At 39.1% G+C, this 26385-nt stretch overlaps 1 protein-coding gene across 9 annotated transcripts in view; it reads right to left on the reverse strand.

Annotated features, from left to right (window-relative positions):
• Nucleotides 1-464: 464 nt before the first annotated feature.
• The window catches only part of MITF (melanocyte inducing transcription factor), a 223150-nt gene continuing 197229 nt past the window's right edge, over nt 465-26385 (reverse strand). For 5 of the 9 annotated variants that reach the window (XM_060308084.1, XM_030867705.2, XM_060308087.1 and 2 more), the window contains 5 exons: nt 21013-21130; nt 18253-18327; nt 12677-12752; nt 8984-9131; nt 465-4009 (listed from right to left, as the gene is read on the reverse strand). In XM_060308084.1, the coding sequence (XP_060164067.1) occupies nt 3608-4009; nt 8984-9131; nt 12677-12752; nt 18253-18327; nt 21013-21130 (819 nt within the window). In that variant the 3' untranslated portion in view covers nt 465-3607. The remainder of the gene's footprint in view (nt 4010-8983; nt 9132-12676; nt 12753-18252; nt 18328-21012; nt 21131-26385) is intronic. The other 4 variants (XM_060308085.1, XM_030867706.2, XM_060308088.1 and 1 more) reach the window with 1 other exon arrangement.

A 26385-nucleotide genomic window follows, 5' to 3' on the forward strand; every position in this document is an offset into this window, starting at 1 on the left:
CAACCTGGGTATATTAAGCTTTCATTATCACAAATTTGTATTTTAAAAACCCAGTACCTTTTTCGTAAATATGCAAGAGTTTCTCTGACAATTTCTCTCTTTGTAAAGCCACCTCTCACTGAAACATTTAAAATAAAATTCCTATATCTAAAATGAATTCTTGGCATTTGGGACTTTTAAAACTCCCTAAATTCAGAGGGGGGGGGAAAGCTGCATAATTATAGTTCATCTCAGTGCAAGTCATAAAGTAATCAAAAATCTTTAAAACCAAAAAGTAGTATCTTAGAGTGGCATTTAAAACAAAAAAAGTACTTACTGGCATTTAAATTTTTTTCATGCAATTTGTTATTCATTAAGTCAGAAGAAAATGTGTGCTCCTATTTTTTGATAAAGCAAAAAATATTCAAAATTGGCATTAACTAAACACAATTGGCCACCACTATGTGAAAAACCAAATGCTTTAATGAGGCTATCAAGAAAAACAGTTCAGTTATTTCATTGGATACATTAATATCGATCCATAATATACAGTGCTATGGACCATACAGAAATTATTGCTGCATCCAACAGCAGGTGACTAGTATTAACATTACAGTACCAAGCGTCCACAAGAGACAGTCATTTGTCATTTTTTTTCAAGAAATAGGGATTTTTTATATACTGTTATCAACATCAACGTTTCCCCAGTGCATTTAAAAAAAATATTAGTAAGTGCATTCCTTTGTGCTTTATTTTATATCTTTTAACTTCCTATGTATTTTATTTGTTCTTATTGCTTTAGTATTTTAAAACAACCAGAAAGAACTTTGTCATCCTATGTATGACCAGGTTGGTTGTATGGTTTTTGGCAAAGTCAGAAGGTTTGGTATTTCCATTGCCATACCCAGAGGCAGGTGGACAAGTTTGGCATTTTGGTCACTCCATATGGAGGCCCAACCCCAAGTCACAATTCTGCACCCAGGAATGGGGCGAGTGGTGTGGACCATTCTCCTTGTCACAAACAGTGAGCTCAAACCACCGCCTCTTGGCTTAGCTAGTCTCTAAGACGCATCCACACTCTAGTTGGCAAAAAAGAAATAAATAAAACCACCCCAGAGATTGCAGCATTCTCCTGAGCTTGCTCACCTTCCCCCTCCCAGAAATTGTGTTAAGAAGGGGATGGAGAAGCAGGCAATGGTGAGCTCAGGAGCTGCGAGCATCAGGGCAGTGGTACGAGAAGCCATGCTTTCTTTCCACAAAGCCTTCTATAAGGTGGCTTAACCCTGGCCAAATTCCCTGGGCCATGGGTGAGTCAAACTTGCTCTATTTTTAAGAACTCTCTAAATCAGCTAAGGAAAACTAGCATCATATCATCGCGATCTTCGACTTTTGCGCCCAGCTCCCCTCCCCCTATATAAATATGAAGAGAAAAAGAGACACTGCTATGATTGTATCAATGAACACTATGGTACAATTAGCTGTTCATGCAGATTTGCATCACTATTCTAGGAAAAGAGCTGTACAATTAAGGGGGTTGAAAGAATGGGAACTAATTTTCCCTACCCCCTTAAGTCATAAAGCTGTAAAACTGATAGCATCATCAATGTTTCCAAGGATTCTCATGGCCCACCGTGCATGGTAACTATGCGGTTGATTATTTTCACGTAAGCCATCCATTCATACATCTGACAGTCCTTCTGTCTGAACCCTCCAATATCCATCACCAATTCACAGTTGACATTTAAACTGTTTTTCTTTAAAAACACACACACACACACACACACACAAAAATACCTCCTGAATAAGGTTTCCTGATGAAAGAAGTTGGCACTCTGTCACTAAAATATATTTCATATTAAAAATATATGAAGGAAAATTGGAAGCTCTTATATTGTCTACATAGGCACCATGCTACACGTTCCTCTTGATTATAGATACCATCTTGAGACTTTCTCCTACATTACAGTTCAGTCAGTGCTAGAGACTACTCTGCTATATTTAAGGCACTTCATTCTGAATGGATATGCTTTATACCACTTGCTATTCAACTGTAGGCTGCTACTGAGAAACTCCATTCAACAGCCTGCCTCTTAACACCATTCGTCATCTGTATAGAACATCTAGGCCTGATAGAATATATGTAACACTACTGTTATTGCATAGGACTATACAAGTAGATAATGCACTGAAACTAACTTTACAACATTGCTGTTTGTTAAAACATTGTTATCAAGTAACAGTAATTGGCCAATACAGTATTTCTCTCTTTAAAAACCATTCAGCAGGTTTGCTGAAATAAACCCCAATTTAAACGACCATAACGGGCATATTAACGCTATGGTATCATTCTCCAAGGATATTGCTAGTTTTATGTCACTAAAAATAAATATGTAAGTTGTTTCTCTCTAGAAAGCCGGTTTTAGCCTATTTATACTACAGCTTAAATGTGTGGAAAATAGTTCTGAGTGAGACTGTAATATACAAAATATTCACAAAGCTCTCTTTAAACGCAAGACCTTGCATAAAAGTTTTCTTTCATGTGTGTACAAAGAATGCGGAAAACCACCAGTGAGTTGTAAAAATATTGAAAACTTGCCATTTTAAGATGCGTATTCTTACAAATTAATACAAACATATTGAAAAGAACAATGATAATAAAGAATCTGTACAAATCAAATGAACAGTAAAACATAATTTAAAAATAAAAATAGTAAAGCCAATTAGAAATGTGCCCAGTTTGGTTTTCTTATCAAAAGTGAAATTGAAGAGGAAAAAAAAAAGGAGGAAAACTTTCAGTGCTCCTCAACATTTTACTTTGAGAGGACGTTAATTTCCATTTCAAAATAAAATATATCTTATGAAAAACTGAATCACACTCACTGATGAGGAAAACTGTAACAGAGCACAGAATGAATGAGAACAAGATGAGACCCCATGTTTCAGAGCCTTGGTCTATATCTCCCTTCAATTTCAGTTGCACCTAAGGTATCAGTTACATTTTCTAACCAGACAATACACGTGAAAATGGTTGCATTTTTTTTCTTTTACGGAATATAGTATTTCTTTAAATAGTTTGCAGTATAAAGACTAAATGATGCTAAAAGGGTACTGTATCTTTAAGGCAGTACCAATGAATCAATACATTTACAAAATGGAAAAGTGTTAGTATGGATTTCTTTTTCTTCTTCTCTTCCCCACCCTCCTCCTCTCTCTCTTTCTCTTTCTTTTCGTTGCTTTACATTCTTTCAATTAAACTTTACATTTCATTTCCAAGGAAGTCACAGGCATGCAAATAGCAAACCAAGTTTCCCCTGAATAAAAATGGACAGCAATTTCTCTGATGCAAAAATCCTCTTGCTCTGAAAGCCAAAATCTGGGGTGAATTCAGTTCACAGATACTGTACACTACCATACAGTACTTTGGAGGCATTTGTAGTTGTAAAATAGAATATACAAGTCTGTTTCACAAAATTCTAAAAATAAAATATATCCTGGGCTATTGATAAAGCATGAAAAAAAAATTTTCATATTAAAGGAAAATGATCAAGAAAACCCCTTCAGGTAAATTATTAAATCTGCTAATCAAGAAAGGAAGCAGTCTGTGGGAATGCAGAGCAGGGGGAATTTGCTAGCAAGCGTGCTCGGTTTCTTCCATGCTCATACTGCTCCTTCGGCTGCTGGTTTTGGATGCCCCAGGGGACACCGAGGAAAGAAGTGGATCAGTTATGCCAACAGGAGAAAGAGTATCGTCCATGAGGATGTCTTCCAGTTTGGATCCCATTTTCGTGGGAACGCTATAGGCTTGGCTGCTCTCGGTCCCAGCTCCAAAGTTGTTGTTGAAGGTGATGGTGCCGTCTGTGAGATCCAGGGTCGTTGTACATGTTAGGTCTGCGTGTTGTTGGAGGAGGTCTTGGCTGCAGTTCTCAAGAGCGGGTTCCTGCTTGATGATCCGACTCACCAAATCTGGAGAGCAGAGACCCGTGGATGGAATAAGGGAAAGTCCATGAGCTCGAGCCTGCATTTCAAGTTCCTAAAAGTAAAATAAAAATCAGAAACTTAAAGAGGTGGTGCACAGAGGATTTTAAGACAGTGAAACTACTGTACGATACATGATACTATAATGACGGTTACATGTTGTTATGCATTCGTCCAAACCCAAATGGTGTGCAACGCCAACAGTGAACCCTAATGCCAAGTAGGGACTTTGGGTTATAATGATGTCTCACTATAGGTTCATCTAGTGTTGAAATGCCCCACTCTGGTGGGGATATTAATATTGGGGGAGGCTATATACTTGTGGGAGCAGGAGGTATATGGGAACTCTCCACACCTTCGGCTCAATTTTGCTCTGAATCTAAAATTGCTTTAAAAAGTATTTTTAAAAAATCAGGGACTTCCCTCGTGGCGCAGTGGTTAAGAATCCGCCTGCCAATGCAGGGGACACAGGTTCGATCCCTGGTCCGGGAAGATCCCACATGCCGCGGGGCAACTAAGCCTGTGTGCCACAGCTACTGAGTCTGCGCTCTAGAGCCCATGAGCCACAACCACTGAGCCCGTGTGCTGCAACTACTGAAGCTCGCGCACCTACAGCCCATGCTCTGCAACGAGAGAAGCCACCGCAAGGAGCAGCCCGCACACCGCAACTAGAGAAAGCCCACACGCAGCAACAATGACCCAACACAGCCAAACATAAATAATAAATTAATTAATTTTAAAAAATCATACATTTGCAAAAAAATAAATTGTTAAAATAAAAATGTTTTGCTCTTTCAAATTAATAAACACCATTTTTCTTAAAGTACATAGAGTATCACTGGTAATACAGTAAATGATTTTTAGGTTGTATATGGATTTTATTATGTATGAAATACAGAGACAGTTTCTCATAGATGTTAATGTTAACAGGGAGGAGAAGTTAAAAAATGTAAAAATAAAATGTCAAAATGTGAGCTGATTGAAGGAAAATAATCAGTAAACAGTACAGGTCTACGCTCCCTACACTGTGCAGAGATATCTACGGGTACTATAATGAACTCCCAGTATTAGATTGTGTTACATTGTTTCCATCACATCATATCAACACAAAGCCGGGTCTCAGGTAGTTGTTGTGATTAAAAAAAAAAAAAAAAGAAAAAAAGAAAAAAACAACTCCTGCATGAAAATCAGTGTGGAATGGGAAACGAGGGTGGCAGCGTCCAATCTGACTCCAAGGTTGGAGAAGCTGTGCAGTGCCTCACAGGCACACATATCTCACTAGTAAGTAATGTGGTTATTTAAAAATAAAATTAAAATGTGATTTTTCTTTCAATTTATACGTTTTATATTTTCAAATGGCTACTAAGTTGTTAGCACCTAACAAGGAAATGGTAGGTATTTTTTTGGTCTAAGGTGCAGTGAAAAAGTTACTAAGAGATTAAGGGCACTGGGAACTAATAAAGATTGAGTAGTAACGGCCAAAGTTATGAAAATTCCATACACGTAACTGAAGTTTGGGATGCATCATTTAACCCATCTCACCAAGGCAAAGGGAGTTTTTTTGCTTTTTTAAATTCCACAAGAAAGTCCTCAATCTGTTCCTACACTTTCTTCACATCCTTCCTATTATGGACTGAATTGTGTCCCCTCCCCAAAATCCTATGTTGAAATCCTAACCTCCAGGACCTCAGAATGTGACTGCACATGGAGATAGTGTCTTTCAAGAGGTGATTAGGTTAAAATGAGATCCTTAGGGTAGGTCCTCATCTAATATCGGTGAGGGGAGATGAGGACGCGGAGATACACATAGGAAAAGCCACAAGAATAGGAAAACACAGGGAAAAGGTGGCCTAGGAGAGAAGCCACAGAAAAACCAACCCTGCCCACACCTTGATCTTGGATTTCTAGTCTCCAGAACTAGAAGAAAATAAATCTCTGTTGTGTAAGCTGTCTAGTCTGTGGTATTTGTAATGGCAGCCCTAGGTGCCTAATTCACTTCCTGAGTGTCAGAGACTTGCCCCAGTGCCTCATTTCAAATACCTTCCAAACAAGCTCTTTTCCTTTTCCCTTTCTGAGAATGCCTAGACCACTCCCCTACAATGAACCGTAAAGACCCCAACTGATCCTGAAGAGCAATTTGCTTCTACAAGCCAATGCCATCTTCCTATGTTTGTGATACAATAAAAGTAACAGAATATACATTTGAAGCAAGTCACCTTGCGTCATGAGAGGGGGAAATGTACTCTCCAACAGGACACAACCTTTCAACCTTTGCCCACAACCTTTGCCCATGTTCCTGAAAAGTTGTGTTCAGCCTGTATTAAAGGATGTTTGATTAGCAAGGTCTTCCTCGAGATGCAGTACAAGAGATGGGAGCCTGAGATGTCACACCAGTATATGCACGTTCCTTCACACAGTCTCCAGACACACAAGTCTCCTTGGGCATCATTTCAAAGCGCTGGGCTGCTTAATAAAATTGCAGTCCCAGTGATAGTAAGGCTTCATGCTCTTCATTCTGTGAATATTTTTGCATGTATCACTTAGGGTGAAAATGAAAGGAACCCCTTAGGCCCAAGCTGAACACATGCACAACGGTAAGTCTACGCCACATAATAAGAACAGCGCTCTCACACGTGGAGTGTGTCTTAAAAAAAAAAGAGTTGGATTGAGAGAGGCATCCATCTTACTCTAATCTTTTGTTGTTTAATTTAAAATGTTTACCAGCTGAACAAAGTGTTACTTAGATTGCTAAATAATGTGATAGATCTCACCTAGAGAACTCAGGCTCATTGCGCAGCACAGCTTTCCTAATTAATGATGCTTTCCATGATACACAGAAGTTCTAAAGGCTGCTTCACTGACATTGGAAGAAACCAAAGACATCGTCACCATGCAACTTCCAATTCACATTTTTCACGGTATTTGTATTTCACACGAATATATACGTTTGAAACCTTAAAACAAAACCTAGCCTGTCTTTCAACAGTTATTATATTTTATTATTTGTATAAAGAAATGACGCATTAGTACAAGTTGCTTTTATAAATAGGTATATATACTAAGTACAAGAGAGTAAAGACCCGCGTCTGATTACTGAAGACATGGAACATAAAAGCAGCAGCAAAAGCCAAAAAAAGAGAAAGCAGGGAAGGGGGATTTTCAAATGACACATAACCTCTATTTCACTACCAAGATTCCAAAAGGCACCCCCTAGAGGAGAACCACCTTCTGCCTCTCTGACCCAGGGCTGAAGATCGCTGCCATGACATGAGAGATGTGACATCTAGAAATGTCAACAGTGTTGTGGGGTATTAAGCTTGGAAATCAGAAGTAAACGACTCTGTTAAATAAGTTCATCATTGGGGAATAACCACCACCAGGCTGTCTCTGAAGTGCCGTATACTCTACACTGCCGCTCCACAACCATTGCTCTATGGCGAAACTGGGTAGAAGTGGGTCCATCTACTTAAGAAGAAGATACAACGTCATCGACCCTTACGGGTTGGTTGTGTTCAAAGTCAGCAAGTAAATTAAAATAACCCTAGCCAACTCCTTTAGTCATTAGCAAGGAGTCAGTTTTTCTTTCTCTTCTTCAAGACAGTTCCAGAGGAAGCTGCATCTTTATATTCAGCATGAAAAGCCAAGTGATGACGGAGCACCAGGAGCTGGTATTACAGGGATCCCCCAGCTCATGGTTACGTTGGTATGTACACTCCTTAAATTGAATGACAGGTGAATTACATGTACAATTAAAATAGTATTTCTCCCACTAAGAGTATGTAAGCTAAAGATACATATGGTATAACTTCATTATCTGTAACTATTTCTAAAATTTATACCCTGATGATAAGATCTTCTGGGTGTCCCAGGTTCCTATAAACATGAGCTCTGACCATGGACTGCACCCCACTCAATACTCAGGTATCTTTGTATTTAACAACTACTTTCAATTCTCAAGATTTGCAGTACTTACGGCTATGGACTGAAGTCTATGCCCCCCAAAGTTCATGTGCTGAAACCTAATTCCCAATGTGATGGTATTTGGAGGTAGGGCTTTGGGAGGCGATTAGGTCACAAGCGGGGGGCCTTCATGAATAGCATGAGTGTCCTTATGAAAAGAGACCCCAGAGAGGTCCCTCACCCCTTTTGCCCTGTGAAGTTGCAGCAAGAAGACAGCTATCTATGAACTAAGAAGCAGGCTCTCATCACACAACAAATCTGCCGGTACCTCGATAGATTTCCCAGCCTCCAGAACTGTGAAAAATAAATGTTTGTTGTGTAAGCCACCCAGTCTACGGTGTTTTTGTCACAGGAGCATGAATGGCCAAAGACGTGCTACAGAGTTGCTATGAACACTGAATTAGTGAATGCCGAACCATTGTTCCGGGAGGAAACAGAGGATTAGGGTCCTGCAAGCATCTGCCCACATTTCACCAACTAATCAACATGCAACTTTGTTTTATGTGTGTTCCTGTTTGAAGTCACCTTGTTTACTACATATCATTGATTCATTAATATTAAACTCAAGGCCAACAGGACCACAACTCATGCCTGAATGAAACTTCTCTCCATAAGGCACATCACAGCCTTCCTGTGCTTAGGAAGATGTGAAAGCATTTCAGGGCCATGCTCAGAGGCCACTTTAAACAGCAAATCACCCAAAACACCCACAAAAATGTGAAAAACGTGGCACTAAATAGACAGCAAAAAAGGACACTTGTTTACAGTATGAGCTGAAACAAGAAGACAGAGCATGGCCTTGCCCAACCTTAACTAGAAGCAAACGCACCAGCCAAGTCACATTTGCCATGCTGCACATGTCTGCAAATGAGCGTGAAGTGCCACAAGTGTCGATCTGGGGGTTTCAAATAAATTGTTATGAGGAAACAAAATCACAAAGCGGAATCCACAAATAATGAGTACAGACTGTACTAGGACCACATAAATCAACTCCCTCATGGCTCATTATACTTCTCCCATCTTCAAGTCACTAACATGTAGTCACCTTCACCCTGCACACGCCTGGTACCTGTATTCTGAGTAACAAGTGCCGGTTGGCGTGCTCCAGCTTCTTCTGTCTGTTTTCAAGCTCTTTAGCACGTTGCTGTTCCCGTTGCAACTTCCGGATATAGTCCACAGACGCTTTTAAAATGGTTCCCTTGTTCCAGCGCATGTCTCTGGGATGAAAATGGAAGGAAACAGACTGTTTTAGGATTGAAGGCTCCATGAAAATTCAATATTTAGAGCATTCAGTTTCTAAAGACGAGGTAACAATTAGAAGTTGAAAATCGCTATCATTCATTGGGTGCTGGCAACTCGCTGGACACCGTCCACCCATGACTTCTACGTTATCTTCTTTCACCCGGACAGGCGCCTGGAGTCAGAGGGACGTTGTGCACATGTTGAATCAGAGACGATTCAACTTGTCTTCGGTCCCAGAGCTACATGAAGGTGGAGTCAGGGCTTAAATTTAGGTCTGCTGATGACAAAGTCAATACTCTTAAACACTATATTCAATAGTTACAGATTTCTAGGACTATAAAAGTTAACCCACTCAGACAGAATAAGCTATGATTAAAAAAAAATTCTGTGAGATCTCACTACTTGACTGTATGCGGCATAAAAATGGCATCCTTGGGTTTTATCATGAATATTCCCATCAATATCAACCTCTCTCCGATCTCCACCTCCTCATCTACAAAACAACAATACCGGGCTTCCCTGGTGGCGCAGTGGTTGAGAGTCCACCTGCCGATGCAGGGGACATGGGTTTGTGCCCCGGTCCAGGAAGATCCCACATGCTGCGGAGCAGCTGGGCCCGTGAGCCATGACCGCTGGGCCTGCGCATCCAGAGCCTGTACTCCGCAACAGGAGAGGCCACAGCAGTGAGAGGCCCATGTACCGCAAAAGAAAACAAAACAAAACAAAACAAAACAATGATACCATGCTTGTATGAGCAGCCTCATAGGTATGTTGTTAGAATCAAAGGAGGCACTTTATATGAATATGCTGGGAAAAGTTTAGAATGCAGTTCAAACAGTGGAGCAGGCACTGTGTTAAGGACTCAACGTGGTAATTACCATAGCTATCTTTAAACAGCATTTACTGCATGACAGGTACTTTTCAAAGTGCTTTGCAGCTCACTTAATCATAACAACCTTAATCGGTAGGCACTAATATTATCCCCATGTTACAGACTGGAAAACAAAGGCACAGAGAGGTTAAGTAATTTGCCCAAAGTCACACAGCCTGAAAGTGGTACAGCCGGGAAGCCTGGAGAATCTGGTGCCAGACCCCATGCCCTAAACTACTCTTCCTCTTATGTGACTGAGTGCTCAAAACAACTAGACTAGGTAGGAATATTCTGGTCCTCCTTCCCCCTTTTTCTTTTAACAGATGAGAAAAATGAAATATGAGAATTCTTCCCCAAGTCAGACATCCAGTAGGGGACTGTTTTGGAATTCAAACCCAGGTAGCCTGAGTTTGGTGCCTTTCAGTTTTTAAACACTATAGCGCTACTGTATTCCTATATGAGAACATTAAGAATGCCACTAAAATGCAGCTAAAAGTGAGTTGAAAAGTTTAGAGCACCCCAGAAAACAATTAAGAATAGAATTATAACTAACAGTAATATTTTTATAGTGCTTTAAATTAACCTGAGCTCTTTTATAGAAAATATTCATGATGATAATGACAATGATGAAAACAAAAACAATTTAATGTATGGAAAACCTCCTACCCCATAATCTTTAGCTGCTAAAAGGAGATTGGAAGTATCAGCTGGGATGTGTGAATGGAAGGCCATTAAAACAAGCCACCAAGTAATTGATCCTCATATGGGTTAGATGAAGAACAAAACAGAAGCTCTCCCATGGGATGCTGAATTACAGCCCCCAGAGAATTCCCAGGGGTTGATCCCTGGCTTCTGGGCACCAAAGATGGCAACCCAGGGAGGTGTCCTGAGATACTCGGAGTGAGCACAAAGCCAACCCGCTTAATGTTCAGGGCTAAGAAGAAAACAACAGAAACTTCAGCCGCCAGAGAGAAATAAAATTATAATGAAAGATGCCTTCACTAGGCCAGTACAGTGAGAGACCACTACTGAAACAGGCAAGCAGCCACTCCGTTTTTAAGAAGAGACTATTCCAACCAGTTTTCTTGGGTTTTACTTCCTTGTGAGACCCAATTAATCAATTATGCTTTGGGGTTTTCAAACTTTTTTTTTTTTTTTTTGCAACGAGAGCGACCCTTTTTTTACACAGAAGTGTAAACAGATCCCTAATATATAAGTCAATAAAAGCAGATCGACTCTAGGTCAGGAGAGGGTATGGGGCTGAGACCATGATCAGCTAGACTATGTCTCTATAGCAGTCCCAAAGTCTGTTCCAGAAACCTGGTATAGGAAAACCCCCATACAGACTGCAGTCCATTTCATCTTGAAACAATGCCTACAATTAAAGATTGTTATCAGTTCAGATTATAAACACACAAGTATTCTAATACAACAGAGAAAGAAGATATGCAAATAGAGGCTTTCACTGCAGCCCCATAATTTCATAATATGTTGCTAAAGAGATCCACGTGCTACAGTTTAAAAGAATATGCTAAAAAGTGAAAGCTGATAAAGAATAGGAAAATGGGAATTCAATTTCAACTATCATGCAAGACTGACTATAGGAAATGAAGGTCACAGCCCCTTCGTAGGATGCATTTGTGCTGCAGAACTGAGATTTTGAATGTTTTGAGTTTCAAAACAGCTTTCCTTGAAACCTGGGAAAGCAAAATGTTGACGATGGAGACTGCGCTTGAACATTCATCAAAACCACCTTAGAATGGGCAATGGTTTTATTTTATTTTGTCACAAATTCCCTGACAATAATGTGAATAGCAAATTTAATAAGCCTTGCATGAATAATGCTTGATTTCATCTTTACATTTTATTAGGTAGCTAAAAGGTCATATTCAAAGGCTAATTTCATAGACTGCCTGTGGGAGCCATTAAAATGTATACATCTTCAAGCCCCTCACTACAAATGGGCCAATTTCTAATGGATAAAAATTGTGTATTTGTTGTCCTATTTGCTGACATTGCTAGTAGGAAAAGTATCTTTACAACCGTTATCTCTGAAAGAGTGGCATGAGAGACTGAAAGCTGAAATCCAAATTAGCTGACCTGTGCTTATAAGAGGATGAAAACTTACTCTTTTTCCTAGATTGGCAATACAAAGGGCATGTAATTTTTGGGGAAAAAATTGACCTTTTGTCTGCTGAATACTGTTAAACTTGAAATCTCCAATATCAGCTCTCCATGCCTACAGATATTGTATGAGTTTGTTGGCAAACAAATAGCTAACAAATCTTGCTTTATCAGCTACTGAAATCTCTGTCCTGCATGAACTGATAAAAAGAATTTTTTTAGTAGTTCGGTGTTTAGTTGCCAAGGATTCTCAGATTTCAGGAAGTCACTTCCTCACATCCAAAGCTGAACAGCTCATGTCCAATAATACTTTTGAACAATCCAGTTCATTTCTCTCGAAATTTCAGATTTCAATTTCAGTTCATTTCTCTCGAAATTTCAGATGTCAAAAGAAAGGCGTAAGAAGTATTCACAAATGGAACAAAGGGAGGGGGGGTACTTCTTTAGTTTTTATAACTGTGTGCTTTTTGCAACATATGAAAAAACATTAAGGTACGAAAAAATATACAATGCAATTGTACTCACGGATCATTTGACTTGGGAATCAAAGTACCTAGTTCCTTAATGCGGTCATTTATGTTAAATCTTCTTCTTCGTTCAACTTCAAGAAAAAAGCACAGGAAAGGGCTATTAGTAATGGTGACATGTACGCATTTAGCATATCTCATTAAAGGCATGTGCATGTTAATTCTGCTGAGTCAGGACAACAGAAACGAATCTGTATTTCCTGGTTATTCTCCTAGTTTTGGTACTGAGGATAAAGCCCTTTAAAAAATGAGCTAGCTTTGTATAGAGCTTTATCATTTACGAAGTCCTGAGATTGTAAATTCTCATTTGACTCTAGTAACTCCTGAAATTGGAGTTACCATCCTCAGTTACAAATGACAAAACTACCTTGGTGATATTGGGGACCTGAAAAGGACACCCAGCAATAAGTGGAGAACAGCCTGTACTCAGCCCTGATCCTCCAGACCAGGGGCAGCAAGCTTTCTGCAAAGGGCCTGATAGTGAGTACTCTGTGGGCCAAATAGCAAAATTAAGCATATTATTAGGTACTTACACAGCAAGAGAGAAAACAGATTTCCACAAATTTTGTGCTAAGAGAATTCAAAATGTAGTAATATTAACTAGATACAATTTTTGTATCTAGTTTACTAGCAAGAAACATTGGATGCTGAAATTTGGATTTTATATAATTCTCACATATCACAAAATATTATTCGCATTTTGATATTTTAAAGCCATTTAAAAATGTAAAAAACATTCTTAGGCTACAGGTCATACAAAAACCCCTCCTCTAGCCCAGTACTGCCCAAGAGAAATATAATGCAAGTTTCATATGTAATTTTTAGTTTTCTAGTAGTCACATTAAATAAGGAAAAAGAGAGAGGTGTAATTTAATAGTTTTATTAAACTCAGTCTATCCAAAATATTATAATTTCTACATGTAAACTATCTAAAAATTTATAAATTAGATATTTAATATTCTTTTCTTTGTACTAACTTTTCAAAATCCAGTGTCTATTTTACACTGACAGCATGCCACGATTTGGACTAGTCACATTTCAAGTGCTCAATAGGCAGACGTGTCCGGGGGCGACAGTACTGACTACGATAATCCTAGAAGTCAAGCATCTTTAACTGTACCATGCATCCTAACAGCATTCTTCTTTTATAAATCCAGCTGTATGTTCAACTAAATCATCATCTTCTCACAGGAGGGTGAAACAGTAGGCATATGAGTTAATAAATGTTTTTAATTTACCTAGCCTGACAAATAAGTTCCAAATAACTTAAAGTCTAATAAATTGGATTAAAGATATTAATATTTTACTTTACACATATTAAAACCTAACATATATTTATATTTGACTCACTAATATTGTGCACACTTAGGTAAATAATATTATTCACTACTTTCTCAATATATATTTGCATTTTTTCTTAGCTGAATGATTATTTCTATGATTGAATCAGTTATGTATAATACTGTCTTATTATCAGACTTTTATAAAATAGAAACAGTAAGTGATGCTAAATGGCTCTGAAGAAGAAATTTTTGGACCTCTGATCTTCTAGCTAACTTCCCCCAAACTCTGAAGTATGCCATGTTTTCTTACTTTTTCCAAGCATATAATAATCATAAAAAAAACAAACAATACTGAAACACATGAAATGAAATAAAAATCCCCGATGATCCAGATACCACCACTGCAAAATCTGTTATATATCCTTTGTGATTATTTTTATGTTCTAAGAATAAACACACACGTGGCCTAGATGTGCGCCCAGGACACAGTTCTCAGGACTCTACTCGGTCTACATTCACTTCCGGGTGACCCCATTTAGTCTCATGCTTTTAAATACCACATATACACTGATGACTCCCATACTTGTGTTTGCAGCCCAGTCATCTCCCTGGAACTCCAGACTCATAAGTCTGACTACTAGATGTCTCCATATGGAGGTCCAACAGGCAGCCCCAGCATTCCAAACTTGAGCTCCTGGTCTTTCCCACTCAAATAGCTCCACCGGGCTTCCCTGGTGGCGCAGTGGTTGAGAGTCCGCCTGCCGATGCAGGAGACACGGGTTCGTGTCCCGGTCCGGGAAGATCCCACGTGCCGCGGAGCGGCTGGGCCCGTGAGCCACGGCCGCTGAGTCTGCGCGTCCGGATCCTGTGCTCCGCAACGGGAGAGGCCACAACAGTGAGAGGCCTGCGTACCACAAAAAAAAAAAAAAAAAAGCTCCACCCACGGGCTTTCTCAGCTCACCTACTGTAACTCCATCCTTCCAGTTGCTTAGGCCAGCCTTGGCATCAATTCTGTACCTCTATTTCTTTTATCAATACATCCCACACTTGATCCATCATCAAAATCTGCTCACTCTACCTTTGAAATATTGCCAGAACCTGTCCACTTCAAACCTTCACTGCTACCTGAATAGAAGTCACCAACATCTCTTGCCTGGATTATTGCAATCCTCCTGAGTGGTATCTCTGCTTCACCCATGCCCATCACTACCTACCCCCGTTAGTCTAACTACAACACAGAAGCTGTTAAAACATAAGTCAGAGCCTGTCAATCTCTTGCTGAAAACCCTCCTATCGCTTCCCCTCTCACCGAGACAAAAACCCAGTCCTCAAGGCGTCCTCCAAGGATCTGGGGGCTCCCACCTCTCTGACCTCATTTCTACTCATCTCCCACTGTGACCACACTTTCTACAGTGACTCCCCTGTGCTCCCCCCACCCTCAGCCTTATGGGCCTTGCTCTTCCTCAACCAAGCCAGACACACTCCCCACTTTAGGACTTTCTACTGCTGTTCCACCTGCCTGGAACACTCTTCCCGCAGATACGTGAATGGCTCTGCCCTCACCTCCCTCAGGTGAGGTGACTCAAATTTACCCATGAGCCTTCCCTGACTACCTATTTAGGAGTGAACCACCACTTCCCATCCTGACCCCCTTGTCTGCACTATGTCTCCTCAAAGAACTTTCTGCCACCTAACATCTACATACTTCTTTCTTCCATTCATTTATAGAGCTCTATACCATCTAATATCTGCATACTTTTGTTTGTTTATTTATTTGTATGTTTATTCATTGAGGCATTCCGAGTACCTATATGAGCCTAGCACACAGTAGGCCCCCAACAACTATGTATTGAATAAAGAATGACACTGTTAAAGCAGAATTACACTAAAAACCATTCTGCATCTATCTTTTCTCACTCAGCAGCATACTGTTGACACCTTTCATCGTCAACATTTGTATGTACTGCATTTTATTTTTAATTCAGTGCCTACCCTCCCCAATTATAAAAGTGATATGAGCTTGCAAAAATTTGCAAAACATGCAAATATGTATACAGAAAGAAGTAAAAGCAAACTCTTTACACCACCCAACATTTTTTGCCTGAGGAAACTGTCAATGACAAGGCTGACTCCTAGATGTTCTTACACACACACACACACACACACACACACACACACATACAGTGTTTTCTTTTTTACATAATTGGACCCTATACATATTATTCTGCAGTTTGCTCTCTTCACTCAGTAATACATTGTAAACAAGTAAAACAGATCAACCCCATTCTTCTTAAGAGGCACTGAGTGTACCTCATAAGGATGTACCATGATTTATGTACAAATCCTCTACTGATGAATATTTAGACTATTTCCAATTTCTCCCTCTTTTTCAAAGGTATAATGACCATTTTTGCCAATGCTCGCGTGTACTTTTTACTCCTATCACAGTATTTATCCGAAGCTGTAAAACGACCTGCGTGTATCTGACCGCTCATCTATTCTGTCTGCCCCTGACTCTAATGTAAGCTCCTCAGGGTGGGAGACCTGTCTATCTGGTTCACTTCTGTAGAAAAGTGCCTTGTACATAATGGGGCTCAAAAAGTAGCTATGAGTGAATAAATGAATGTATTCTTTTGCCCATTTTGGCAAGGACTCTTACAAGATAAATTCCTAGAAGAGGAAAAGCTATGCCAATGGGCAAGTGAAACTTGAGTATTAATTTCCAACAGTTCAATGAGATCTTAAGGTTGTTTTATAGCCCTCAGAGTTGATCATATTTACACTTTACAGACAACCCTGAACTTGAGAGTTTAGGTGACTAAGTAAAGGCGGATTATGTTTTTCACAACATCCAACTTAGTTTCCACATTTCAGTTAGGAGAAATTATCATTATCTCATTTCTAAGGTATTTTAAAAGAAGAAATATCTTACAGTAAAATTACTTTGAAGCCAGAGGAGACCTTAGAAATATTAGTTGAAATCTCTTGGTTAAAAGATGAGGAAAGCTTCTTCTAAGTGAAACAGGAACTGGGAAGGGCAGGATCTATTAAAAGAAGAAACGCACACACAACCTCCTTCCCCCAAGGACCTAGTGATTCCATTTCTTAGCATTTAATCTGGAGAAACAAACTCCCCTGTACACAGAGAGGCATGTCTGCAAATGTTCACTGTGGCACTGTTTATAATAGGGAGAAACTAGAAACAACATGAACACTTAGCAGTACGAGGATTATGAAATATCACAAGTTACACTGGGGAATACTATGCAACAGCTTTTTAAAAGTAGATAGATCTAGATGAATAACAGCAGAAGGTCTTCAGGACATACTGGTGACTAAAGAAGCAGGCAGTAACAGATACAGACAATGCGATACTGTTTGTGTTAAATCATACACAAAACCATTCTATTATAACCTCTGCATGCAAGTGTAAGGGTGTATGTTCTTAAATACTTGGAAAGAGGTTGGAAAGACAAACAGCAAATTGAAAAAAAACCCAACAATGATTATTTTTAGGAATCAGAGAACTCTGGCCTTATTCTATCATTTTTATAAGGACAAAGTATTTATACATAACTTATATCCTTAAAAATCAGTTTAAGAAAAAGAGGATGGGGGCAAGAGATGAGAAATTCATACACACACAAACTATTTTCTACTTCCAAGCCCAATCCCTTTTTTATTTTCAGCCTCTTTCACTTGTTTATGAAACAAAAAATCTTAACTTTTCATAGGAAAAAGCTTAAAGATGTGACCAAGAGTAAATTAAGCATATAAAAAAAATAATTTTGAATGTCAGAAAACCTCTTTTTTAAGTCACAGGTAAAGTCAGAAATTTAGGAGGCTTCCTCATGTCACCCAATGTCTCCCCTCCAGATGTTTAATTTTTTTCTTTTAAATCTCACTGGAGAAGGTGATCCCATAATCCCCTTTTTTTAATAAGTTCCAGTGTGAGCAACTTATATTTGGGTAGGTGGGGATCAAGACTCCCTCTTACCAAAAAAAAAAAAAAAAACCCAAAAAACCAAAACAACAAACTCCTCAAGATACTGAAAACGTGTGTGTGTGTGTGTGTGTGTGTGTGTGTGTGTGTGTGTGTGTGTGTGAGATTCAACTTGATCTGAGATTAAAATACAGGGAAAATTATATACTTTGGTCTCTCCAGAAAACAATTTTCTTCCATAAAATGTACCTTTAACAGGTGAAACCAATTTTCCTCCAAAATGTCTGGAAATTTTTTGATATAACGGGAAACATGGACTCCAATATAATGAACATAAAACCAACTTACTCAAGTTGTGATTGTCCTTTTTTTGTCTCTCTTTGGCCAATGCTCTTGCTTCAGACTCTGTGGGAAAAATATGCGCTGTGCATGTGAATGAAGTCATTAGAAATTAGAATTGTTCAAGGCACACCACAGTGTAAACTACAAAACACCTATTTTCTAAAGAAATGGACACTTATATGACTTGAATAAAAATAGGGTTGTAAAATTTTTGACTTTTAAAAGGCTTGCATTTTTTTCCAAAAGCAACATATATCAAATAAATGCAAAAACTCAGCTTCTAAAGAATGGCAAAAGACCAGTAACAAAGATGTCTGACAGACTGCAAACATACAGGTACAAATAAGAAAAAAATAAATAACTAGAAACTATGGGAATTTGCTGTTCATAGTGTATTATCAGGAGTCAAATTTTCTTTTCAGGCAATAGATCTTTTCAGTCTTTCTTTGATCTGTTACAAAGGTATGAAAACTAAGCCGAGAGGCTTCCAAATTGGATCTCTAACTGATTAATGGAAATGAACTCATTATTTAAGAACTTGGAGCCAGGTTTTGTCAGAACCTGCTAGAATGAAATGATTCAATGACTCTTAGGTACAACTACTTACTAGTCTGAGTTTATAAAAACAAAAATAGGCATAGGGTACAGAGGCATTTAGTAGCAACTCCATTTGGAAAAGTCTATTTGCATAGCAACTCTGGTGAGATCTCTGTGATAAGGGATTACTTTCCGCCTTACAGAGAGCAAAATAAAACAAGGAAAAAAATGTTATTTCACTAATCCCGGGATTCAGGAACCTCTGTTATTTCCTTTTCAGAAGTGATATCCAAAACGTCACACTATCATTTCAGAACTTTATTTCAAAACAGAAATCTTTTCAGCATTACTTATAGCATATATTTATTATATGGCTATTATTATATGTATTTATATAGATAGATAGATAAATAATTCAGAAGCTGAATTATTTCAGTTAGGAAGATCAATCCAAATCATTTCCTTTTTTTTTTTACCTCTCACATAGAAGCATGACAGGCAGCTTTTATTCACACACCCTCTACTTCAGTATCTTAACTTTTTTATTGTTTTCTTTTTGCCCACCCCACCCTGTGGTTCTCTGCCTGTCACCCTCAATCCACCAACTGTGGACCAACTCTGGTCAAGGCAACCAGTGAACGCCTTTGCCATCTAGTGGCGGCAACCACATCCTTCCCACTGAGGCTGGCCTCTTGGCCTTGGGGAGGAGGGTTCTCTTCCAAGTTTGGGCACTCCCCTGCAGCCTTAGGGTATTCTTTAGTTTTTTCCTCTCTTAGTAGCTGCTTGCCTGTACTTGACTGATAATTATTTTACAGCTTTCCTGTTCCAATCCCTGACTGGACCCTAATTCAGGTGGGAAAACTGGACTTCATAAAGATAATGTTTTTTCCTCTTAGGTCAGATTTGCTGACTCCCAAGCCTATTCTGTTTTGTCTACATTAGGCTACCTCCCAAACTATCAGTGGTCTGAACCTCATTTCCTGTCCCTTTTCTCTTTTTCTTGCCATTTTACCCTTGTCCAGTCTGTACTGGTCATTTTCTAAGATACCAGTGACTCTAGAAGTATATTGTCTGTTATATCTGCCTTTTTAAAAAATTTGATAAATGTATATCCCTTTCACCCATTTCCTCCTCCTACCCCCAGCTTCTGTTGTTTTCTTTTCTTTTTGAAGAAACAATCATATACATAATTCAAAACTCCACTTTGTACTCAGGAAATTTACACATGTCACTCTAACCATATTTTACCATTATTTAATACAGATTTCATTTAGCTATCTTTTCTAAGACTTCATTGTACTTTTCCTTCATGTACAGTATCTACTTGTTTGTTGGCTTTTGATGGTTTTTATGTATTAATTAATCATCTTTTTTTAAACCAAATCAATGATTTTTTTAAAAAATTCTTTCTCCTGCCACGATTTTCTGAAGTTTTTTTTTTTTTCAAGACACCCTTGAACAGAAGAGGAATTTTCTGCACCAAATCTATATTCCATAGTCTCAGTCTATTCACCCAATCCTGTAGGATGCAAGGATCAAATAACAAAAAGGGGGATGAGGTGAAGGCCATAAAACCCAGCATGTTGGAATACCAGTTCTAATACAGTTTCATCATGTTTTACTGGCCAAAGGCCTTCCCTAAAGTGTTAAACAAAAATGGAGAAATAGGTAATTTCACACTTGCCTCAAGAACAAATGATACCCATTGCTCCATTTGATGATTTATTTTTTCACTCCGTGTAATAACTCTTTTGCACATGATACAGCAAAAATAACAGGAGGCATCTGAAGATATAAGAAATATATTCTTACCCTATCCCAACTGTGGGCTTGAATGTGTGTCAAAGGAAAATTCAGACCAGGGTTCTCAAACTCAAAGGTTTCTAGGGGCCGAGCAACTAAGGAAAACACCAGATGGGGAGAGACATCTCATAATTGAAAGTGTTGCCTGCTGCCCTCACCCCAAAGGGGACAGCAGCCATAGACACAATAATGGGTGTCATGGAGTTACAGCAGCCTGATTCCCAGTATCTCAAGAAATACTGGAAACAAAGATTTTCAAAGATACATCCTCTATCTTAAAATATGGCTCAATGTTTTAACCACTGCATAGACCTAAAAAAGTATGTCTGCGAGTTGGAAATACTTCTGGAGGTCACTATTTGGATAACTTTGCTTACCAGAAAATTAACAGAAAATCTCTAGTAAGAGATTTTGCTGGGTATTTACCTGAGAGCTCCCTTTTTATGTTGGGAAGGTTGGCTGGGCAGGAGTTGCTGATGGTGAGGCCCGGTGGTGGCAGGCCTTGATTCCCATAAAGGTCAATCAAGTTTCCAGAGACAGGTAACTAGAGAGAGAAAAAGAGTAACGGAAATGAATTGTTGAACGATTCCTAAGTTATTCAGCTAAAACCCATATCCTATTCCAGACTTTATTTAAAAGAAACGATCTGATGTAAAAAGATATTTTTTAACATAGGAAAAGATGAGACGTTTACCTTTTCATTCATTCACAGATATATGGTCTCCTTAGGGGGTTTCCCTTAGTGACAGGAAAGGAGGCAGAATCTCACGCCCATAAAATCACTCTGCTACCCAGCTTATAGGTTTATTTTGAGCATGGAGACAAAGGATAACGTGCGAACTCATTATTTAGCACATGTAGTAGCTTATAGAAGACACCCAGTAAATATTGTCTATTATTATAGGTAGGGTTATATGTGACATGGCTTTGTTACCAAATCACGTTTTTCATCAAAGTCAACTTTTTTCCTTCCTTCTCTTCCTCTCTCCCTTATTTCTTTCTCTCTCTTTATAAGGAAAAGCAATTAACAGTGTTTTCTTATTTGAAAAGAAATGGTTTCCTTACTGCGAAAAAGCTATTTTCCTTGAAACTGAAATCTTTCACAAAGCCACAAGAGGGAGCCCACTGGCTTTCATAAAAGAACAAAACTTTACGTTTGAAAAAAAAAAAAAGAAAAAGAATGAAAGAAATATTTAGCTTTCCTAAACTATCTTATGAGTGTTTGTCTCTTGTTCTGAATTGAATATTTTCAAGTAATGAACCTGTTTTTTTCCCAGCAATGAGCTCCCTTTGCAATATATGCATTTTCCTGTAACTAGTTCCCTGGCATGAGTTTGATGCACCCGTTTTTGTAGGTGAAAGAGATCCAAGACATTTCCTCTTGCCACTCCCTGGAATAAAGTTCTAAATATTAATTGCTGGGAAATAGGTGGCTTCACTATTTCCACGGCAGACACTTCCCATTTCCAGCTTAACTTAAGTAATTTCTGTAACTATTATTACCAGGTGAGATTTTATGTCATTCAGCCCTTCCCTTACTTGATTATACACTCCGAATCTGAGAAAAGTAAATTTAGATAACATTTAAGTACGATTAAACTGTTTAGTAATCAAGAGGTACCTGGTAAAGGCTGCACCACAATACAACACATTTCACTCTTTCAAATAACCACTAACATACAGATGAAATTACACCATGAAATATAGAATCAAATGTGTTTCCCCTCATGGGTAGCCATCAGCCACTGTATTCCTATCATGGCTTCTAAATAAATACTCTATGAACTAAACTCCTAGCTAGAGAGATGGGGGTGGGCTGTGCACAGAATAAGGTATTTTCCAACACGTTAATATGACATTTGCTCTGATACAATTGGGGTTGGGGGCAGGTAGCACAGACAGATCAGCAGGGCACATCTCTCTTCTCCACTCAGTCTTTTGCTCCTTTGTGAAGACAGCATCTAAATCATGTACATAAAATGGATTACACATATCTTACTATACATATGCATATGAACAATACGTTGTGATAATGTAAAATGCCCTTGAACCACATTTCAAGGGCCTCTAGCTAAGGAACTGATAAAAAAAAAAGTGACTTTGATTATTAGCTGTCATTTCACTTAGTGGTTTCATACGAAATAGGTCACCTTCTCAGGGTCAGCCTTGCCCTGTGTGTGTTCAGTTTTATTCTTGTCCAACTTAATACAGCAAAGTGAAAGGTGCTCATATGTCTCAATACAGCACTGTACAGTCAGAGAGTCAAAACTTACAAAGCTGGTATGACATCTGGTAACCCTTCTAGATTCCAAAGCTTTATCCTCCCATCCTGGAATTTTAGATTTGGGAAGAAGTACCAGGTATTAATAAACCAAGAATGTGACTTCAGATTCAATGCCACAAGCTAAAAACAATTGTTTCCATAGCTCGAGAAATATAGATCGTATGTATTATGCTTCATATGCAAATTGTATGCAAAGCATGTAATTGTGTTATTATGATAATTTTTTAGAGATAAACAATAGGCAAGTGATAAATGCAACTAGCTTTTTAAAAAAAAACCCTCTAAGTCATCACTGGATCTATATTGAACAGATATCTTCTATTATAAGCTTCTCCAGGACAAGAATATATTTTCTAACCACAATGTAAAGGAAGATGTTATATGTACATATATTTAATAAATGCAGACTCACAGAAAAAGAGGGTGAAAAACTCAAAAACTAGGAAGAAGACAGAGACAAAGACACAAGGGGCAGGATGGAAACAGGAACAGAGAGACACAAACCCAAGAGGGGGAGAGAGATGGATGGAAAAGTGGGGTGGAAGTGGGGGAAACCCAGAAGGGAATGGATTGGGAAGGGGTTAAAAACTGCAGAGAAGATTGCCTGGACTGACAGCAGTGCTGACCAAAAAGAGAGATGAATTAAAATCTCTATAACAAGACGCCTTATCGGGCACTCCACGGAGGTCAAACCTCATTACTTCCAGTTGAAAAAGCAGCTGATAACCCTCTGGAGAGTTCTCTAAAAGACTTCCTGCTTCGGCTGCTTTTCCAATACTTGCTGGTTAGGAGTGGGCAGCGGAGAGTCTGCTGGAATATTTTGCTGGGGAAAATTTAATTTTGTGGGCGCCTACTCTGAGCCAGGCACAGAAGTAGAAAGGCACTTTGTGTAGCTTATCTTGCTGACTCTACAAAAAGGAAAGTCTCGCTGTGTCTGAGTGGAGGTTTTTGATAGGAGGTTCACATTGCATGTTAATTGTAGTATTTGGGGGGCAGGATCAACCTGCTGATGATAACCAATTAGAAACTGCACTTTTCAATTAATCTCCAACTAAACCTGAGCAAATAAAAACCCAGGTGCTCACTAACCAAGTGTGGATACTCAAATTTAGAAATTCACAGTACAGTCATTTACCGCCTGGGCTTAGGAGTCAGAGACCCGGGTTAGAACCTGCCTGTCATTGACCTGCTATATGATATTAACCTCTCTGAGGTGAGACGTCCCTGTTTGAAAAGTGGCAATCATATCACCCATCTCACAGGGTTTTGTAAAATGTAAACGAGATAAAAGTAGGTGAAACAGGGCTTCCCTGGTGGCGCAGTGGTTGAGAGTCCGCCTGCCGATGCAGGGGACACGGGTTCGTGCCCAGGTCCGGGAAGATCCCACATGCCGCGGAGCGGCTGGGACCGTGAGCCATGGCCGCTGAGCCTGCGCGTCCGGAGCCTGTGCTCCGCAACGGGAGAGGCCACAACAGTGAGAGACCCGCGTACCGCAAAAAAAAAAGTAGGTGAAACAGAGTACCTGCTTCTTAAGTGACTGACAAACTGCTATGTGTAGTAATAATAGTTTTCTGGAAAGTGCCGTATACCCAGTCTACAGTTTTTGGACAGTCAAGCTAATTTTCACTTTGATCAACAAAACTGTCTGCCATGTTAATTGCCAAGCATCCCGTTGACCACTGCACCAATTTATTGGACCGCAATGCAGATCTAAGCACAGAAATAAGGGGATCTGCAGAGCTAAAGTGACCACTCACTACCATAAATCTTCTTCATTGGGGATGCTTTTGCCCCTTTCCCCAGGGGACATTCGTCAACGTCTAGAGACACTTTTGGTTGTCGTAGTGGGATGGCAAGGTGCGAATGACATCCAGTGGGTAGAAGCCAGGGATTCTGCTAAACATCCTACAATGGACAGGACAGTCTCCATAACAAAGAATTATCCATCTCAAATGTCAATAGTACCAAGGTTTGAAAGACTCTGCTCTAAATGATGGCTTATGCTCTTTGTATTACTGACTGTTACTTGTTGAAGCTACTCAGAGGAAGGCTGATTAAAATAATATGGCTTTCTAATTAGAAATGAGTCTCCTAGCCATGCAAATTTAAGAAATGATTCTGTGGTTCCCCGTCTGAATTAGAAAAATCTCCTCATAAACACGGTTAACATCAAAATTAGGTCAAAATAACACCTTTGGAGCTAAGGAAGAGGAAGAGGCGTCTTCTGTTAACATGGATATATTGTGTCTTTGCTGAGTTTTTATCTAGCACATTAACTTGATGGACAAGATTTCACTTCCAGTGCACAAGCTACACAATGGACAGATGAAAGCCGCAACCTAATTAGGACAAATAAAGAGAAGGTAGACACACGTGGGTATGTGCCCTAAACTTGGTCTGAATCAAGTTCTTCAGGGCTCTGCTCTACCAAAATGAATATTTTTCCAAGTAAATGATAATTGTAAAATGTTATTATTTTTCTCTCTGGATGGTCCCCTTCTCTGAATATCAATTGAGCACTGTTAGCACAAGTAAACTGGGACTTTTATTCTTTGTTTGTGATGGTACAAGAGGGCCCTTGTGCTCTCAGAATAGTTATTTCTAGACTCCAATTCCCTTAGGATAGTTTCCTCTCTAAGTGTTCCTTCCACTTTATTTTTTAAAGTAGTTTACTTGAAATAGACCATTTCAAAGAATCAAATAAAAGGAAAAATGCCCAATGTAAAGGACATTCAGTTTAAACTTCCCTGTGGGGAAAAAAAAATTAAAACATTAGTAAGTTGTAGTGGCTTTGTTATTTAATTTTGACAATTAAAACCCAAATTTATCATGAATAAGAGCTAGTAACTAACATTCAGTGAGAGCATGTCAGGCAAGACTGTCCTAAATATTTTTTTGTAGATTAACTCTTATAATTTTCACATGGTTTCTATTGTTTTCGATGCTACTGCTGTCCCCATTTTCCAGACAAGGAAAGTGAGGCAGGGAAGACAAATAACTCACTCCAGAGTATGTATTGAACTCAGATGTCTGGCTCAGAGTCTGTGTTCCAAACCTCTATGTTACAGTCTTTCTGCCCGTAGTAAAATGCTAAAATAGTTTGTTGTGGGAAAGCTCTGATGCGGGGCAACACAGAAGAGAAATGGATGCTGGGACAAAGTCAGTGACTCCTGAGCGTGGCTGCAGGTTACTCCTCTCCTGACTGGGAATTAATTAAATTCTACCTGGGGGTTCTTTCCTATCTGGGAACTCCCCTGAGATGGCCTCTCTGCTTCTGAATTATCCTTCTCCATTCAAGGTCTGAAGTGGTCTCCTTTTCTAAACTTGTAAGCCCAATGAGACCAGGAAGGAGACCTGAGCCATTTGCATCCACAGCACCTTACCCAGCACTGCTCACATATGAGGTCTTTAACAAATGCTAAATCAATCTTAAAAGGAGTTCAGGAGCAATCGGATAATGAAAGACTAGGATGTCTACTCTGATGTAGACTGACCGGGGAGACGTGGGTTATCAG

Source organism: Globicephala melas, chromosome 11, assembly GCF_963455315.2.
Source record: "Globicephala melas chromosome 11, mGloMel1.2, whole genome shotgun sequence".
NCBI classification, from domain to species: domain Eukaryota; kingdom Metazoa; phylum Chordata; class Mammalia; order Artiodactyla; family Delphinidae; genus Globicephala; species Globicephala melas.